The 21,162-nt window shown below is 42.4% G+C and overlaps 1 protein-coding gene across 9 annotated transcripts in view; it reads right to left on the bottom strand.

Moving 5' to 3' along the window:
* Positions 1 to 21,162, bottom strand: part of ttll5 (tubulin tyrosine ligase-like family, member 5) — a 71,077-nt gene that overhangs the window by 4,794 nt on the left and 45,121 nt on the right. For 4 of the 9 annotated variants that reach the window (XM_089003660.1, XM_089003665.1, XM_089003663.1 and 1 more), the window contains exons 28-30: positions 17,655 to 17,835; positions 14,033 to 14,217; positions 10,019 to 10,101 (exon numbers count right to left, since the gene is read on the bottom strand). In XM_089003660.1, the coding sequence (XP_088859786.1) occupies positions 10,019 to 10,101; positions 14,033 to 14,217; positions 17,655 to 17,835 (449 nt within the window). Of the gene's footprint in view, positions 1 to 8,204; positions 8,273 to 8,351; positions 8,446 to 10,018; positions 10,102 to 14,032; positions 14,218 to 17,654; positions 17,836 to 21,162 lie in introns of those variants that run through there. The other 5 variants (XM_089003666.1, XM_089003668.1, XM_089003664.1 and 2 more) reach the window with 4 other exon arrangements.

The raw sequence follows: 21,162 nt of genomic DNA, 5'->3' as shown, positions 1-21,162 counted from the left end.
CAAAGCATCCTTTTCACCCGTGGAATGTGCAGGTCTGCTACAAGCTAAATGTTGAAAGCAAACACGAAGGTGTAGCATCCAGTGACGAAAATAGATTGTCTCACATCTCCTGTGCCACGTAAATTCGCTTCAATTCCAAGCCGCTATCATCATCATCTCATCATAATCTATCATGCTATGCTATTTTTCTTGTTTTAAAAACACAGATTGAAAATGGTGGTGTGCTATATTGATTAACAAACTTAATTGTGGAAAATATTTAATTTGTAAGTCTAGGTACCACTTTAGTCTTTCCTAAGGCTACTGTCAGTCATGAATGCGTTCGTCACATTACTCCCCCTTATGGCACTGCTGCCTGTGGAGTTAACAGAGCTTTCACGATGACGTCGACCTCAAGAGAGCCTAGCAAGGGAGAGACACGAGCAAGATGTGCTCGCTGCGGCGCCTCATCGCATCGCTTGGCGCGCCGCCTGAGTAGAGTCCAGTAGAAAAGGCATTCCGAGTACAGTTTGAGCGGCCGTGTGCATTTGTGCTCCCAAACAGTATTTCCTTTCATTCCCTCTCTGTGCAGTCTGTTTATTTTGGTGCTCGTCTATGCGGCAAGGCCTGACTGAAATGGAAAACTGACTTCCAGGCCGATGACATGACAGCTGGAAGCAACTTCCTGTAGCTCAGCAAAAGAGATAAAGGAAAAGCATTTCCCTTCCCGTCCCATGCACCTCCATTAATAACACTTAGTAGGGAATAATACAGTCCATCATTGCAGGCCGGAATGAATCCCATATAGTTTCTGGGCTCAGATAGGACCCTTTGGGTTCCAAATGTTAGAATGATGCTGTACACCTTTGGCCTGATTCGTCTAACGCGAAAAAATATCTTACCATTGCCCCTCAATGACATTCATATTGAACTTGATAAAAATTCCAATTCAAATCGCAGACGCTCCCCAACGTACGGACATTCAAGTTATGAATAACATACAAACAGACAGTGAACCATACAAACATACAAACATTTTTGCGGGTACAGTATGTCGAAAAATGTTCGAACAGAGATGATGTAAGTTACATTTTGTATTGCGCGCCTTTTCCCGGCCGAGCTCGCTTGCAATTGGCTGCGGACTGTGCTTCATGCACACGCACGTACACAGACATTTTAGAGGTTTCAAGGGCTGAATGTTTTCGCAACGGACACCAAGGCTGACCAATCAGCGCCCGGATATGCTGATGTGTTGCCAACGAGTTCAGGCCCCGATCCGCCGCGCCCACTTATGATTGGCTGAGTAGAGTATGTGGGCGCGGAGGAAAGCCCTCTTCCCAGTTGACGCTCCAAGAGGACGCCATGCATCACAAAATGGCTGCTGGCACATAATTACTGAATTACGTGCCAGCAGCTTTCGTAATGGCTTACTAAAAACCCAGGGATATATGTTGTCGTACTACAGTGGGTGTGAATTTATTTTACGACTATTAGACTGTCTGTGTTTCATACTTTTCCATTCAGTGTTTGACATAAACATACATTTCAAACAAAATATAGCACTGAAGCAACTTACCAACAGATTCACCTTACGAAACGACCGCTCGGAACGTATCTCGTTCGTAAGGTGGGGAGTGTCTGTAAATGATCAAGATTGCGATCAGTGTTTATTTGAAGCTTGAGAAAATAGTTAAAATTGGGCAAAAGGGGGCCCAATGGGCACATCTCCATAACATTGCATATGAGATTTTACACTTCACAGGGCAAATTTATCACCTCTGTTCAAACCAGCCAGATTACAATACAATACAACACAATACAATACAATACATATTGATTGATATCACACTTCTCCTTGCTGTGGCACTCATTTGAATTCATGCTCAAAGGAAATACATTCTTGGATGAGGGATTTTTTTTTCTTTTAGCTCCAAAACGGAAGCTATCACATTGGCAATCCCCACTAGCTTTGTGTCTCAATTTTGGACAACTTTTGGCTTTGCCATTCTGTGACAGATTTGGGAGTCAGGTTTTATGCCAATTTTACCTTTAACCTTCTTTCGTCTCTGTAATGTTACAATTTATTTTTATTTTCCTGAAAATGTTACTTTAAAAAAACATACTGTACATATTGATTTATATAGGGCTTTAACAGCAGCTGAAGCTGAAACAAAGTGCTTAACATGATACAATTATCATAAAGCAGTCACAAAGATAGTAGAAAGCACCGGGGAGTAAAACTAAGATCAACTCTGAATCATAGTGAGTCAAATGCCAAAGAGTACAAGTGAGGAGAGTTTTAAAGGACAACCGACACCATTTTTTTGTTTCCTAATTGACATCTGAAAAACATTTTATAGCCTCTAAAATACCCAAAACACGCAGGCTGATGTTTTTAGTCAAATGCAAAACACCAATAAAAATGAGTTCAAGTGTCCCAAAACTACTTCAAATGACCTCGGAGATGGCGAGTTTCAGAAGGTCCCGCCCCCGTGTTCGTGGTGTCATGCTAAGACGTCTTGCCTTGCTCGAGAATCAAAACCATTGCTTCCGATTCGGAGAAGATGCTTTCTCGTTACTCATCCAGTTATGAATATGATTCAAATAGTTCTGAAGAGGAAAGCATACATGTTTGCAATCGATTAAAGAATTTATTCCGTGTCATTCTGAGGCATCAGGACAGAAATGTAGCATCCAAAAAATGCAAAAGATGGCGACAAAGCTCAGTGGAAATGGGCTGATTTGTCTCCTGGGAATTTTTGTCAGCGAATATCAAATAGTTGTCTTGGTGCAACACACGATTCACCATCGCGTTATTTATGTGTTTTCCTTCTAATCTCGCCATCAACACGGATCAACACGAAGTTTTCAGAACAAACAAAGTACCGCGAAATGCACTGTGTGTCCTTTCTCGGTCAGGGGCATTCATTCCTTGACGTCAGGACTCGTCACCAACTCAAAAACAAGACTTCCTGAATATTCAGCGCGAGTCTTAAAACGTAAAATATAACTATATGCGGTGGAATATTTGTAAAATACGCTCAGTAGAAGTCATTTGAAGCGATTTTACAAATTATGGACACAACTTGTCTGAAGGCGTCGGTTGTCCTTTAAAGATGGGCAGCAAGGGGGCTTGCCGAATGTTCAGTGGCAGGTTATTCCATTACGGCCTTTTACACCGACCGCACTTCCTGCATGTGCTTTATTTTGATTCCTATTCACACAAATTCTGGTGAACAACGTAGCAGCCTGAGGCTAACTTCATGACAAAAATGGTTACCTGAGTAGGCTTTGCTGTTGTAACTCTTGCACGGTGCTATACCGCGGTAAAAATTGCCGTGTGAACACCCCTTAAAACTAATCGGCTACGAGGGTCATGGCCCTAAGAGCACATATTTCTCATTCACAATTATCTTGAGCAGCCTAATTTCCAAAGGGGAATATGGTTTGGTTCAATTCTTTACAGTCCACATTTTAGTGTTTCTTATCACAAACGGCAGACAGTGTATCTTACAAAAACCCATTAAGGACATAAACACATGCAAATATTTTCAACAACGCTTATCCTGAAGAAGGTGGCGGAAGTTGCTGGAGCCTATCCCAGCTGACTTTGGGCAAAAGGCTGGGGCACATACAGACCTGAACAATCAGTCATCCACACCAACATTTACACCATTGCTGTGAGGGAACCGATCCTACGCTGCCCACCTGACTACACCATCAACGATCTGTAAAGCGCTGAAGTCACAACTGCAGCGATTGTAAAAGCGCAGCATAAATAATGCTGTACATGTATTGTATTGCATTCCCTATAGCGTAGCTCCATCGAGTGGATTGATTTAATTTGTGTCTTATACTCCGAAGCGCCTTGCAGTGTGGAAAATACGGTGTGTGTGTGTGTGTGTGTGTGTGTGTGTGTGTGTGTGTGTGTGTGTGTGTGTGTGTGTGTGTGTGTGTGTGTGTGCGTGTGCGCGTGTGTGTGTGTGTGTGTGTGTCCATATAAAGTTTTGGTTTAGCTGGAAATCATGACAGACTGATCAGCAAAATTCACTGATGCACCCACATTTTTCATATATGTTACTAAAACCTGCTGGGAGTCTGTTAACTCATCCACTGCCATTCCCAACTTGGGAATTGAAAAAGTTGAGCAACATTCCGGAATTTGTTCAGATTTTGTTTTTTTCTCGAGGGGGTTGCTGATAAAGCACTGGTCAGACCTCTGGCAATTGTTTTCTTTCCCTTTCACTAGGAGGCAGCATTTGCCTTTTGTCCATGTTAGCGCTTTGTTACAGCTTCAGCTGTTGTTAAAGGGCTATGGAAGCCAATGTGTATTGTATTTTGTACAGCCGCCCTCATTTCAAGCTCAGATACCTCAAGACCCATATAAATTAGGAATTACAGTAAAGTCTCGTTATATCGATATCGGATATATCGATAGACCCGGTTATATCGATACTATTTCTATGCATGCACGGAGAAAATTACATGCAAACAGGGTTGGATATATCGATAGTCCCGGTTATATCGATATTTTTTCGGACTCCCTTGAATATCGATATAACGAGACTTTACTGTAACTCTTTTTTTTAATGAAAGAAATGAGACTAAGATTTCTAGTGCTGTATTGAATGTTTATGTACCGTAATTTCCGGACTATAAAGCGCATGTGATTATAAGCGTCAATTGAATCAATCATTTATTTGAATAGTAGAATCAAAATCAGAAAACCTTTATTCGTCCCACAATGGGGACATTTGCACCTGAATGATGCGATGGCAGCCGGCAACAAGGTTTGTGCGTCTGATTCTGATGAAGAGTCCTCGCCCTGACACGATCAGACACTCACTCATTTCCTCCCAGACTGAAGGCAATAAATCTTTTCTCAGTCAGCGGCTTGAGAAGCCGGCGATGCGGGCCAAGAAGCAGCCTGTACAACACATGCGACTCATATTCCCTCTGGGTTTTTACACTTTGATCGAAACGTAAAAAAAATACGTCTTTCCTTTCATGTCACAAAAAGTGACAAGAGTAACACAACGGAGAGCCGGGCAAAAGGCGGCCCACAAAAGCAGGGTTGTCTGAGCAAACAGAGGAAGAGATTAGGAGGGTTTACAAGAGAGAGAGATAAAGGGAAAGTGTGATTAATGGCGAGCGACAGCTGATCACAGAGAATGCTCTCCATTTGCAGTTGCTGTCACAGTCAATCAGTGCGGCGCAGTCATCACATTGCAAAGGTAAACCGGGCATGCAAGAGCTCCACAAAGGCTATGGCTCTTCTAATAACACCCAGCCACCTCCCTCCTCCGAAACATCACACTGGATCTCTGTTTCACTCCACTTTCATTGTCAATGCATGGGCAGGCTTGACCTGCACAATCACGGAATACTTGTCAATATTCCTCCCAAAGCAGAGCATCTTGCTTTTAAAAAGAAAGGAAGCAGACCTTCAAACGTTTGTTGTCGTTCCAATGACCTCAGTCAGCTCAATTAAATGTTTACTGGTATGTTTTATTTCACATTGTGAAGTCAAATGAAAAAGTAGATTTTTTGTTTAGAGTTTTGAAGGGATTGGGATCATTTGACACACACAAATCCACACAAAAATACAGACACGCATGTGTCGTTTATTTACTCCCTAAATGGAATATTCCCTTCATCCCCTTATGGCAATGTAAAGGGGAGAGTTTTGTGATGTCTAACACGAATATATTTTGTCAGTTGGCTTACTTGAGCCAGAATAAACCAAAAATATGATCCCATCGAACCATGATGATTTTTTTTCTCAATTGAATTCATTTCCTTACAGTTGAAATTGGAATGAAAGTGTTGCCACCATTACCGTATCAAAAATTGGAAAGTGTGGTTATTTTCACATCATTCTTCATGTATCATTGGTATGATGTTCGTCTATGTGTGTCAGGTTTTATTATATTTGACTGCACCATTTGATACAGTGGATCACAGTGTTCTACTGTCTCGTTTGCAGCACTTGGTGGGCATTACTGGTAGTGCTCTTGACTGGTTTAGGACCTACCTAGCTGACAGAACCTTTTGTGTTCGCCTTGGCTGCTCTGAGTCATGTACTGTCTCTCTGCAATGTGGTGTTCTGCAGGGCTCAATTTTGGGGCCTATGTTGTTCTCACTATACCTGCTCCAATTGGGTTCCATTCTAAGGTAACATGATATTTCCTTCCACTGCTATGCAGATGACTGGCATATCTATGTCCAATTGAGCAAAAAAGACACTTTCTCATTTAGGCCATATTTACCCTGCCTAGAGGAAATCAAAACCTGAACGGCACAAAACTTCTTAAACTTCAATGAAAAGAAGAGAGAAGTTATACTATTTGGGCCCATGTACAGTACATCTCATCCTGTAGACTTGGGTCCTCTGGCTCCTTATCTGAAGTCAACAGTCTAAAACTTGGGTCTTAAACTGGACAATGACTTTAAACTTGACCAACAAATTGGTGCTGTTGTTAAATCCATCTTATTTCATTTTATCTCATAAGAACCTTGAAGCAGTAATTCATGCCGTCTTCACATCTCGGCTCGATTACGCTTTTCTTTGGAGTCAGACAATCCTCCATGAAGCGTTTCCAGCTGGTCCAGAATGCTGTTCTCGTCTCTTGACTGGTACTCGGAAAGAGGGAGCACCTCTTTAGAATTATTTTCAAGATCTTATTTGTTTTCAAAATTTTAAATAGCCTTGCTCCTCCTTACCTCTCAGAGCTCATCAATCCCTTCACAGCTTCCAGGCGCCTCTGGTCTGCTGACCAGCCATTATTAGATGTGCCAAAAACTAAACTCAGAGAGGATTGAGCATTTTTCGTTGCTGGTCCCACTCTCTCGAATGACCAGCCACTGAACATTCATCAAGCCCCCTCTCTGCCCATCTTTAAAACCCGTCTCAAAACTCACTTGTACTCTTTGGTTCGTTTGACTCAGCATGACTCCGACTTGATATTGGCTTTATTCCCTGGTGCTTTCTACTATCTTTGTGACTGCTTTAGTTCCTGTATTGATATGTTATGCGATTTGTTACAGCTTCAGCTGTTGTTAAAACGTTATATAAATTAATATGTATTGTATGTTATCCAGACTGTCCAGACATGGCAGTGCCAGTAGGGATATATATATATATATATATATATAGGGCCTAAACTACCAGTAAGACTTTAGCTTGCTGACGAAGTTTCTTGGATAAGAAGCGAAACGTCCGACACCTTCAAAGAAGTACAGATGACGGCTGAAGAAACCTTTTCATCGATGGACCACTCCTGTACGACTGAGAGCTTACACAGACGCATGTTATTAAAAGTAACATTTTCAGAAAAAAATGCAATTCTAAGAGTACAGAGATGAAAGAAGGTTAAAGGTAACATTGGCATAAAACCTGACGCAGTCGCAGAAGGGCAAAGGGAAAAGTTGTGTCCAAAATTGAGACAGGAAATCAAGGACACACAAAGCTAGTGGGGATTGCCAACGTGAAAGCTTCCGTTTTGGAGCTAAAAGAAATAAAATCGCTAATCCAAGCGTTTATATCCTTGAAGCAGGAATTTAAATGAATGGCACAGCAAGGAGCAATGGTAGAAGAAGTGACCATGATATAGAGTCGTATGTCGTCAACCTAACAAGGGAAGGTATTCCATGCCTGTTGACGACATGACTGCATGTAAATGTTGGGAGTTGGAACGGAGAAGAGTACCCATAGGGACCCATCAAATATCAGTCCAGAGGAGTTAGCATCCATCAGGGCTACCAACTCGGTCTCTGAGTGTGTGCGTGTGTGTGAGAGAGAGCGTGTGTGTGTTTGGACTATGCCCCCCCCCCCCTGTTAATTCCAAAAGCAGACCTTGTAATAAACAAATCTGCAGCTCATGCTTCAACAGACGTACTCCGTTTTTGCCGCACTGTGAGTAACCATAGAGCACATTTGAACAACGCTCTGAGTTTCCGAAAGCGGTGCTGTCAGCGTATACAGTGAGACCTCAACTTACGAACTTAATTGGTGTGTGTAAGGCGAAAAGTGTGTATCTCAAAAAAAAAATCCCATAGGAAACCATTAAAATGGGAATAATCTGTTCCCGGGTTTCCATAAAATATACTTTTCAACTAAATAAGCCTTAAAACTACACACAACATACTTTATTCTATGTATAAAAAAATGTGTTATTGTATTGTAATGAAAGAAATACACTGCATTGTATCATAAAGTCACTTTATTTACATTTGTGACGGTCATTTATGGCTTGATGGAATGGCGTTGGAGGTCGAAGGTCAAAGGGAATTGCTGTTTGGAAAGAGAGGCGCATTACATGAGGACTGTAATTAAAGAAATGAACTGTGCTGTAAAATAAAGTTTTATTTACCTTTTTGATGGTCGTTGATGGCTTATGGAAGGAGAGTCACCTTCTATAAGGACTGTTGGTAACTTGACCTCTGGTGCTGTTCGGTCGTGTGCTTCTGCCGAAGATCAGTCCGTCAGCCGTGGTGGGTGTGTATTATGAAAATAGTGCTTACTATGAGGTTTAATTTTCATAAATTTGACGTTTGTAAGACGAAAAGTTTGTAAGATAAGGTGTTTGTAAGTTGAGGTCTCTGTAAGCAACTGAGAGGGGTGAGTCTGAGCTCTCGTGTTCTTGATCCCCATTTTTATCTAACAAACTTCTCCCAAAAATGCAATTTATGCTCTCAAGCAACTTAAATATGTTTTTGTTCTTCTTTATGGTGCATTTTTTTGACTGGATAGCATTTCACTCATCTGAGCCACGAAGACCCCAGAAAACACTGTAAATTAATTTGTGGCAAAAATTGTACGCTTATGTGAAGAAATGTCCTTTTTATTCAAAATATTGATTTTGAAAAGTAACTTTTTCGAGCAATGTTGTAGGACTGTAATGATTTACACTGAACACTTTCGATGTTCAATAGAAAAGCATGATAAAAGGATGGTGACGTTTGCTCGCACTGAAAGTCTATAGACCCAATAACGTGCTGGTATAGGATCAAAGCTTTTTTTTCAGACTGATGAGTGCAGCATCTCCCGCAGCATTCTGTGCCCTCCAACATGAAAAAAATACATGAAGAAATGCAGAACTTGATACCAACAGATCCAGTTCCAGTAATTGATGAGTTTATAAGATGTTTGTTAACCTAGGCCAGGCTTCAATACTTTGAGGAGAATGAGATGAATGTTTTGCTCACACAAACACAAACACACACACACACACACACACACACACACACACACACACACACACACACACACACACACACACACACACACACACACACACACACACACACACACACACACACACACACACACACACACACACACACACACACACACACACACACTCATTTTTATATTCTGGGAGGCACACAGCTTGCGTATTTTTCCAACAGCTCAGTTTGGACGAACGCAGGCTGATCTTTGCCTGGGCTTGACTGTGACACTCAAATGAAGTGATAAATGGTATGATTTGCTAATGCTAATGTTGCGATGGAAAAAGGCCTGTGATCAGACAAACAGATGTGCGGTGTATCGGTGAAAACTGCTTAATATCACCGGTGCTGCAATAACCTCAACACTTTGCCGGGCTGCCGGCTCGTGATGGAAAGAGCGGCTCAGAACCCAAAAGATGACGGGACACACGTGAGCGCAAAAACCCACAAGTGCAGCACATTAGCCGCAATAAACCCAAAGCTGGTTTTTGATTCTCTCGGTGCAAGTGAACAAGATTTTGGCAAACAGAGAGTAAGTGGAACTGTGGAGAATCGTCCAACAGATGGGAATGTCCTCTCTGTTTCAAGATGCCATCATTGTTCAGCCTCTTTTATCCATCCTTCAGCGATGACATCACCTCAGCTACGTTATTCCAATCTATCTAACTGCTTTTACACAGCACGGGGAGAGCAACACAGAGGTAAAAATATCCCATGGTGCTTATCAGTTCACCACGTCCTGGCTCCAATCATTCACACCAGCACCAGAACTTTCAGTGCACGTGCAGAACCATAGCATAAGACCCACCTGTCTTTGCACAGATGGCCTCGTAGACCAAATGCTGCCCGCCGGTCACGCTTCCATCTGCTGTCATCTGAGTGGACGTCTGCCTATTTCCAGGACAGATAAAGATGATAAGATAACAGCCAAGTGGATACATGAAAATATTATGAACAGCTGGCTTTGAATTTGATTTTGGATTGAAATAGTACATTCGGAAAACATTTTTTTCCATGACTGCATCGCTTGGGAATGTATTTAGAGTATCACACCAGTAACCTTACTGATTTATGTTGAATATGCTCAGCCAATTGTTGGGGGTCACGATTTTAATTCTGATCATCTTGGTATGCGAGTATTGTGAACAAATTAAGTGGAATTAGAAAAAATTGGCACTATGACTTCTATTTTCAAAACTAAGGAACATTGAGGAGAATGAATGAAGCATCGGCACAGAGCGCCGACGCATATGTGGAACTGCCGCGGCTTGGAATTGAAGCAGATTTATTTGGGACGGTCTCTTTTCGTCAATGGATGCTACAGTTTTTGGTTTGCTTTCAACATTTAGCTTGTAGCAGACGTGCACATTTCAACATTGTCGTTCCTGATCCACTGGTGAAAAGGATGATTTGATTCTGTCCTTTTTTCATCTAGGACTGCCTCATACTACAAAAATGGTGCAGAAAGTGCTTAAAACTAAAACTTAAAAGTATGGTGCAGAAAGTGCTTAAAACTAAAACTTAAAAGTGTGTCTTTTGTGTTGTGTCAAATTATTTGTTTTTTAGTTTTTTTTTGTGTGTTTTTACTTCAGGATGGTGCCGCGAGAGTGGCTGCCTTTACAGCATGTCCTGTATTTTGTTTTTTTACTTATTCAGAATCAGAATCAGAATCAGAATCAGAATCATCTTTATTGCCAAGTATGTAGAACACACAAGGAATTTGTTTCCGGTAGAACACGCTGCACTAGTATCGTCGTAAAAAAAAACTGCTAAGTGACACTATACAGTTCAATTTTGGCTTGAAAGAGTTCAAAGAGTTCAAAGAGTTAATGGCTTTGGTGAAGAAGCTATTAATAATAATAATTATAATAATAATAATAATAATAATAATACATTTAATTTAAAAGCGCCTTTCAAAACTCTCAGACACTTTGGTGGATGGTCGATTGCTGTGGAATAAGGCAGTACAAGGGTATTAATGAAGTGACAAGTATGCGCAGAGATGTCTGTCTTGCAGCATGAATCATGAATGTGAGCGCTTTTACATCCTGCATTTGTATCAAAGTGTTTCACTGTGATGCCTGCAGATTGCAGACATGACACATTACAAGGGCATCCCCCCACCCCAACCCCACGCACACCAAATCAAACAGCAGTAAATCATCGTAAAAGCCAACGAGGCGTGGAGCGAGAGCAGGCATGTCTGGAACTGTATACATTCAGTCTGTTAAGTATTTTTTGTTTGGGATGGAGGGTGGTGGTGGGGGGCAATAAATAAAGCTTAGCTGGTATTAACCTCTCACCCCGTGGTGACCGCCTTCCAGAAGAGCATTAACCAGGTAATGAGGGTACACACTGCCTCCTTGTAAGGGGCTGCACAGTTGTTCTTTCATACCATTACACAACCACAAATAGAATTGGCCCTCTTAAGCGTGGCATACTTTGACAGGAAGCAACTCCTTTCATATGGAGAGGTTGGATAGGATCTGGGGAGGTTGCAGAGAACTTGACCTCAGGGTTTTCACATCACTTTCTTTGTCAACAATCTCTCATTCGGGCACTTTGAGAGCCGGGCAGCCATAAACGTTGCATGTGGCTTCAACTCAAAGAATTTGATCGAGTGTACAGTTTGTTGTGAACAGAGGTAACTTGCCTGTAGTAATATAATTCGGACTGACAGTAGGAGATTGAGTTTAAGCATAAATGAGCTTTTGGCAACTACAGCGTGTATACGGTACCCTGTGCAAATAACACCCCTTGTGGCTGATTAATAGGGAGTGAAAGCGGCACCGAGGCTGACATTAATGACACTCCTGTAATTGTCACCCTATTAGTAATGCCACACGACAGCCAGCGGTTTCCGTAGTTACAGCTGGGACTCGCCAAAGCGTGCAAACAAAATACCAAACAGGACCATTTATTTGTGTTACAAATTGCTGCTTTCAAAGACTTCACTGAAGTTATCCCGCCGTTAAGACCTTGCAGCGCCTCAGGTTGGCAGCTCTGCTATGTTGATAGGACAGAGTACATTGTTGGACCCATGTGATACCAGCTTAAGGTAAGTTTGCCGCACATGCGTGTGCCATATGTTGGCTGAGGCAGAAAGTCAGCAGTATAAAAGTGATCCTGGATCCTGACAGCTTCTCCATTCCAGCTAGGATCATTCCTCGGGCTGGACCAGGGGCAGCAGTCACATGGTTGTAACTGTTGCTGCTTTGGGTTTGGGTCCCTGCACCGGCACTCAGCCATTGGATATCTACCGTGCCGGTCCCAAGCCTGGCTCAATAAGCGGATTGCATCAGCAAGGGTATCCGGCATAAAAAACGGAGCCGTACAAAATCATGGGAGTTACAAACATGACTCACTGAGTCGGTCATTGAGAAGCCGGAGGAGCAGATGAGTTGCGACATCTTGACGCAATGGAATAATGTTCGCTTTGTCTGCATCTGGTAGACGTTTTTTCCTTGTTATAACGTTCTCAGGACTTGCTCTACATTTAAATTGCCTATCTCCATGACGAAGACTATGTGAAACGCTCCCACAAGTGAAACATTCCTCCGATTAACAGATGAAACAAGCCAGTGTCATACTGATCAGTGGTACGTTTGTACGGTATGGTGCGGTGTGCAGTTCAACAGCCGGTGAAGGGAAGGTGGATAACCTTGAACTGTATGAATAAACCAAGCACAGTGATTCCATTGTAAGCCGACAGGCTTAGGCATATACTGGGATGAATATCAGATAACAGTAGTATAGGGTTGCCCCTAAAATGGGCACCTAGAAGGGAAGCAACTTATTATCCCAGCGTTCTCTGCAAACAATCATCTCTATTCCCTTGGACAGAGTTGAATTTTCTGTCACCCGTTTCCATTCTCTTTCTTCTTTCATTTCATTGTTTCCATCGGTTCTTTTTGGTCCTGAAGCTTCCGTTTTTCCCACACTCTCCCCTGTCACACTGGTCGACCACAAAAATGCAGGACGGAGGAGAGTGTTGGTGGAGGTGGATCGGGGGGCTTTGGCGAGGGGAAGGTTGCTCTGGAATTCCACATGCAGTGGGTAAACACGGCAACGGCCAGGAAGACACACACACACAGGAGCAAATACGACACTCCACTAACCTTGACTACAAGCCCCTTGGGCTGCACCTCTGTTCGTTTAACTATAAAGTATTAGCTTGCCAGCTTGGTGAATGAATGAAAACACGGCAGCAAACAGGGAACTTCCGGGCCAGTCTCCACAATATCAACATTCTCCCGTCAGGCTTTCAACAAGCCTGCTAACGTCCACACCGTATGTAAACATGGCGAAATATACTGTACAGTGTGCACAGCTGTAACCCAACGGACATATTTTGTGAGTGTGATCAAGCCATGGCACCTGCAGAAAGCAATAAAATAATAGAGGAGTCTCTGATCACATGGGTTTGTCTTTTTTGTGGAATTTGGCCAAATGGTGTGATAATAAAGTCGGGAAGTGAGTGGGGGAACTCGCCGTTAAGCACAGTTTCACTCTTTTCCTTTAATTTTCCCTCCTGTGCTCTTCAGCTTATCTCCAAACCAAACAGGATTTAAATGGCGCTCTGAGCCCGGCCCTTCCACTGAACCACGTAGTGTTTATGGTTTGGGCAGAAATCGGGCCTGTGTGTGGAGGTTGTTTACCGAAGAGGCAGATCCACCCTGCAGCCAAAAGAGACGTGGAGCGCAACGCACATGTTGGAACTTTTATTAGAATTACCCTTGTCCTCTTGAACTCCACGACGCCAGATCTTCGCACGCCAGAAGCAACATTAAGAAATAGGAGTAAATATGGAAAGCTCGCTTACTTGACGAGGCGTGCTGTTGCTGGTTTCCTGATCGTGCCCTTTCTGGCCTCGTTGGGTGGCTTTGGGGAAAGAACGGAGCCATCGCAGGTCTTAATGTGACTGTGATGGGATGGTCGAGGAGAGCCTTTGAGTGACTTTGTTGGAACCTTCATATGGGAAGCGCTTGTTTCATCTGAATGTTGATCCTAAAGGACATGGAGTTTAAATTCAGTGACATGACTCCATTTTTTGTTCAAATTACCATGCAGGAAGGAAGCATAGCAGCTTACAGGAACAGTGGTTACTACAGTGGATGGCTTATCATGTTATCAGGTTACAGGGTGCATGAAAAGAACCAACTGTTCGGTTGTATGCTTTGCGATGTGTGGCAGTTGGCAACCACAGTGTAAAGTACAGTGCATATATCAACGAGACAGGGGTGTAACAGTTTCCCCAATCATAATGTTTCAATGAAACAAATCTCATTGGCATGTCTTGCCTTTGCTAACACTCAAATGGTTGTCGTTTGACCTGTTTTCTTTTAACCTGCACTTTGAGCTGATTGTAACTCACTTTTCTCCATCCATATACAAAGCTAGAGACCCTGGGCAATAGTTGAAAGTCAAATTCAGATTTCCTCACAGCTATTTCCAAGAAAGTGTCCTGCCTTGCAAATGGGGTGTCGAACTACGCTACGAGCTGCGGGGGAAAACTACTCTAGATGTTCTGGGAGTCAACCAAGGAGGAACGGCCACTGATGTTACAGTTTAAGATGACATGCCATATTGAAAGAGAGCAAGATTATCTTTTTTTTTATTGCAATTGGCTACACCAAAAAGCAATTCTTTGTTTGCTGAAAGGAGTACTTCAAAGACTTGGGTGGATGAGGTTTTCCGTTCCAAACTGTTTCTGACATAATATTTTAGGGCTGCACTTCAATCCATCCTTACAACGTTGACAAAAAAAAGTGTTGCATGTGCAGTTGCATATGGTTATCTAAGATAGTTATGGTCTTGGAGCTTCATAGTACAGTAAGACTTTCAAAGGGCCGCCACTGAGATTGAGAATATCTGATGTAATTTCTGTGCAGATAAATGAGAATCTGAGTTTCCAGGTTGCATGGCCTGTGGCTGCATTTCAGTTTGAGCGAGGCCAGGAAGGGCACCTTTGTTTGGCTGCCAGGTGGCCTCAGGCCAAGCGCACGGAGGAGCCGCACAGTCTGCACCCAATCAGTGAAACGTGGAGGAGAGAGTCAGAACAGCCCCCCTTGACTATTTCTCCCTCCCGGAAACCTTACAAATATGGACACTCACGCTTCCAACGGGAGAGCCAGGGAGGTGTGCTTGGGTAGCCAAAAGCCAATTTTAAAAAACAGACTGAAAAAAAATAGAATGAAGTCATGTCGTTCATGGGATTGTCTTGCACAACATTCCTGGACTGCAGAAAAAAAGAATATAGATTTAACAGGCAGTGAAGAAATTGTCAGGACAAACTGTCGGGAAGATGCACGTGGGTGGAAAAAAACCCGACAGCAAAGATTGGACTGAGGGTTATCAAATGTAACTGGAGTCCCCCCTTCTACAAGTGCAGTTTATGAGGGTTGCGTGACTGGATGGCTCCAGCACTTCATTCGTTGAGCAATAGAGCCATTGGAATAATTTCCTGTGATATTCTGTGATGCTCAGTAGATCAAAAGTGCTCAATCGATTGAATGATGACGGACCAGAGGAGAGTGATCACATTAAACTGCTGTGCTTGGAGCAGGCCAAGATAAATGTCACGTGAATAGCATGAATTGAGCCTCGGATCCGGAGATGAAAAAACAATGAGGTGGGAGAAACGGCATTACTGAGAACATCTTGGAAAAAAGTGCTTGCTTCCAGTCATTCCACACTGTAAGCTGTCCCATGGCACCCTCCTGTCTCCACTTCACTCCATCTTTGTGTTGACTCCACAAAATCCACTGGAAAATGAATAAATGCGCTCCTCGGGATCGTCTTTCAGAGCCACTGTGCAGAAACACGGCGGTGAGGACGACGTGTTTTTCTTCAAGACGTAAAATGTCTCTTGTCTTCAGAAAAGTCAGGCAAAGAGATCGGAGAAAATGACTTCTAGGTTTTAATGATGACACTTGATTTTCCTTGTACAAATTCGGAAAAATAACACCTCATTCACTCATGGGTAACATTCCTTTATGACTTCGAATCCGAGTCTGGCTTAGTTACCCAGCCAAACAACGTAGTTCTGAGTCAGGAGGCACGTTCGGCTCGCCAGGAATGAGCTTGTATGTGGTGGGATGTTCTCATTGAAAGACCAAGAGGTTTAGATGAAGATTCTCTGAATACATTTGGAAATGTTAACATGAAAGCATCCCCTTCATGTGGGTGGGCGCTTCTTGGACAGCACACTACTTAGGTAAGGTAATGGTTGTGTGCGTGTGTGTGTGTGTGTGTGTGTGTGTGTGTGTGTGTGTGTGTGTGTGTGTGTGTGTGTGTGTGTGTGTGTGTCAAGGAGTCAAACATTCACAAGTCACTCAGATTTCATCTGTGGTCAGCATTCATCCATCCATCCATTTTACAATCCATTTTGCTGGAGCCAATCCCAGCTGACTTCGGGCATTAGGTGGGGGATTCCCTGGACCAGTTGCCAGCCAATCCAGGGCATACTTGAGAAAGTTAACAAGAAGGGTTGTTATTGGAAGTTGCAGGGAACCGCAACATTTTGTGACTTTGAAATAATATCAAATGGTTTTGGGGTCTTTTTTAGAGTATGTATGTTTAAACATGCGGACTAGTTTTCCTCACCCCCTTTCTTTAAGTGCTGATGTAGTTTCTTATCGAGTGGAGTACTTTTGCTATTTCGGGACCGAAAAAGACCGCACCACAGGCTAGTGTTAAGCTGAAGAGGACACAAAAGACAATTACGGTCGAGCAGAAGAAGGAGATCGTCGAAAAATACGAACAAGGTGTGCGTTTGTGTGAGCGGTACCAGTATGCTAAGTCGACCATTGCTACGTGTGGCTGAGGCTGTTTCTGTGTTGTCTAGGCAACGGTCTCGGCCAATAGAAGAGGTTGAAAAACTTCTGTTGATTTGGATAAACGAAAAGAAGCTAGCGTGGGACAGTGTGAGTGAGGGTATTATCGCTGAGAAAGCACGGCAGCTTCACTCAGATATCATCAAGAGCAAACTACATCAATGATCATCACTATTAATTATTATAAAATATTAAGATATATTTTGTGTAGTTTTATATATATATATATATATATATATAATTTTATTAATTTATTTATATACAGTAAAGTCTCGTTATATCGATATTCAAGGGAGTCCGAAAAAATATTGATATAACCAGGACTATCGATATATCCGATATCGATATAACGAGACTTTACTGTATTTATTTTTTCCTTTCAGTGGGACAGTTTGTGTAAATAAACACAAGAATAGTGTAAATGCACAAAACTTGGCATACATGCTAGTTTGCAGGCGTAGCTCAACAGCTGGTTTCAAAAATAGCATAGTGAGACATAAAACTTTAAAACTACGATGACTGAAACAATCAGTTTTGCGCTACGCACTCCATGGGTCGCTTTGTATTCACTGGAAAAAAAGAAAAGTGAGTGATCAATAGTGCATTTACCTGGTGTCCACAATGGGTCTGGTCCAACCAATGCCTTTGCGGTTGAATTTTGTGCGGTTGCATTTGCTGGCCAGCAAACTGATGCTGATGGTTTCCGCTCACGCTGCTCCGCTCAGGATTTGACACCGTAACAGTGCTGACGTCGTTGCTGGTCACGTCCCCATCAATCATCCGTTCCTGGCTTAAGAACGCAGAGGTATCAACAGCACATTTTCTACTATGTCTCTCACTAATTAAAAAGAAAAAAAATAAAATAGTCGGACCAACCTTTTCACCCATGCCTTAACTACAATAAGAGATAAATTATAAAACTCTGATGGCAAACACTTTTTTGGAAGAAATACTTTCACATCTAATTTCAGAATCAATATTTCAAGGAAATAACAACTAAGAATGGTGTTTGCATTATAAATGGTAATTGTGTTATAGTATAAATAAACACCCGCAGGGGTGAGGCATAATATGATTTTCTTGCACTATTTAAGCATGTTAAACTTCCATGATACAGTATATCTTGAGAGTTCTTTAGCAGCTCATATCGGGCTGTCAGAGACATTGGATTTAAGTGTGCAAATCGGAGTCAAAGTTGAGAGCAAAGCCTGTGGCAGACCGACAGCAAACCAAAACCGTTGCCTCAGTACTCCCAGAGCTTCACGTTCCATTCACATCACAAAGCCACAACCTGGAAGGAAAACCATTTGACCAGCACCACGAGTTTGTAACTGGATTATCTGTTACTACAACTAAGCCGTTTTCTTTTCTTTTTTTAATCATCCTTTTGGGAGAATAGAGGAGACCGGCTTCATTTTACTTCTTATATTCAATCAATTATTCCCTTATGAAACAACAATTCCAGGAGCAATGGAACTAATTTTAAGAACATTTCTGCATTTCATTTGACCTCATCTGAGGAACCCGCTACAGCGGCTACACCGTGATATAAGGATGAATGATGACCTCACAAACAACAAAAACAAAGAGAGATATGGCATTTAACATTACAGCACCGCCGATTTCCCCATTGTGGGACTATAAAAACGCTTTCTGATTCGGTGTTTACCGATTAATGTCCTATCCTTTTATAGAGTGAACAGAAGAGAGCAAATGAAATGATTATGGTCGATAGCTCCCCCAAGTGAAAAAAATATATAAAACCAAAGACTGAATGTGAGGTTTTAACCCCTTCAGGAATAGTGGTTATTACAGTGGACTGCCTGTTGTGTTATCAGGTTACAGGTTATCGTTATCATTATTTCTGCATAAAAGGCTTATAGTAGAAATAGAAAGATTTTGTAGAATACACCTCCCTCATTACAAAACATGTTGTGATTGATTTTTATAGATTTTGGCCAATCGTATGCTCCAAACTTGCAGGAAACCATTTTGAAAGCCCCCTAATCGAGCGCTTTGGATTCAAAGATAAAATGGTGAGTTGGGACACTACTTTCATGGATAAATTGAAGCTGTTTTTGGCCAACCAACAATGTCCAGCCGTGTAGCTCTACTCCAATTTCTAGATGCGGAATTAGTATGCACCGTTTTTGATTGGGAGGAATGTTGGTGCCATTTGACTGCCATCGCTGGAAAGCTCTGAGGCGATTGTGCTTTTTTTCCGCCTGTAATGGGCAGCATTTTCACGTACCCGCTTTGTTCAGCAGAAAGGTCGGTGCTGTTGGACAGTTTGTGGCTGGATGGATGCATGGTTTGAGGAGCCAACGATGAGAAGAAAGGAGTGTCAGCGCAGAGTCCAGCTGAATATGTGGAACTATCGCAGCTTGGAATTGAAGGGGATTTACTTGCACTGGTGATGTGAGACAATCTTTTTTGTCAGTGGATGTTGCAGCTTCGTGTTTGCTTTCAACATTTAGCTTGTAGCAGACGTCCACATTTCACCATGACGTCCCTGATCCACTGGTAAAAAGTATGCTTTGATCCTCTCCTCTTTCTTCTAGAATTGCTTAAAACAATAAACTGGGTGCAGAAAGTGCTTAAGATTGTAAGATTGAATGACTGTTTCTTTGTGTTGTCATATTATTTTGTTATTTTGGGTTTTTTTTGTTCTTTTGACTTCAAGATGGCGCCGCGAGACTGCCTGCCTATCCAGCAGGTCCTGTATTTTGTTTTTCTACTTCTTCCATTCCTTTCTTCTATAACTATGCTGCTGTGAAATGTAAATGTCTCCACTGCGAGACTATTAAAGGCTAATCCAAATGATGATACAGTGGGACCTTGGCTTACGAACTTAATTGGTTCCCAGACAGAGTGTGTAGGGCAAAAAGTGTACATCCCGAAAATTAATTTCCCATAGGAAACCATTAAAATGAGAATAATGCGTTCCCAGATCCCCATAAAACATAATTTTCCACTTTATACTTTTCTAAGCCTTAAAACTACACAAAATATACCTTATTTTATGTATAATAAATGTCTCATCTCATCTCATCTCATTTTCCGTACCGCTTATTTCTCATTAGGGTCGCGGGGGTTGCTGGAGCCTATCTCAGCTGTCTTTGGGCACGAGGCGGGGGACACCAGCCCATCGGCGATTGGCTGGGGTTGCCAGCCAATCGCAGGGCACACAAAGACATACAACAGTCACTCTCACACTCACACCTAGGGACAATTTGGAGTGGTCAATCTGCTTGCCATGCATGTTTTTGGAGTGTGGGAAGAAACCGGAGGACCCGGAGAAAACCCACGCGGGTCCGGGGAGAACATGCAAACTCCACACAGGGAGGCCGGACCGGGACGCGAACTGGCGACCTCTGCACTGTGAAGCCGGTGTGCTAACCACTCGACTACCGGGCTGCCCTATAAATATAATAAATGTGCTATAGTATTATGATTAAAGAAATAAACTGTACTGTACAATAAAGTCATTTTATTTTCCTTTGTGATGGTCGTTAATGGCTTGATGGAATTAAACACTTGATGAGGAACGTAGCCGTCTTCTTCCACCATCTTGAGGAATGATCCATTGTAGGTGCTTTTTCTGTGATAATTGAATCTCGTTCTTCATCAATTGTGATCTGTTTAGCTGGGTTGTTAGCTTTTTGCATCAAGTGTACAGATGACTTGTGCGGGTTATTTGTGGAGCCTGAACAAATGTGTGAGAGTGTGAGAATGGTGAGAAAATGAATATAAAACAGTTAAAATATCCCACTGCTGCGTTCTTGACCAATCACGTGGCTTTAACCGAAGATGCCATTTTGTTTTTGGGAGAACTCTCTCTCTAACTCTAACTCTCACTCTGTCTGTAACCCGATCCCCCACTGCTGCGTTCTTGACCCATCACGTGGCACGCGGGGAATAGAGGACAAACACGGTGGCCACCATTTTCTTGTTAGGAGAACGGGCTCGTTCGTGAACGACACAACACTCATTGTGGCAGCTCCGTGTGTATCCCGAAAAATAGTTCGTCTGCCAAGGTTTTTCATAAATGTAACGTTCGTAAACTGAAAGGTTCGTAAGCCAAGGGGTTCGTAAACCGAGGTCTCACGGTACTACT

The sequence above is a fragment of the Hippocampus bargibanti genome, linkage group LG09 (genome assembly GCF_051943395.1).
Source record: "Hippocampus bargibanti isolate YZ-2025 linkage group LG09, ASM5194339v1, whole genome shotgun sequence".
NCBI lineage: Eukaryota > Metazoa > Chordata > Actinopteri > Syngnathiformes > Syngnathidae > Hippocampus > Hippocampus bargibanti.
This window is presented reverse-complemented; position numbering and strand designations above follow the sequence as displayed.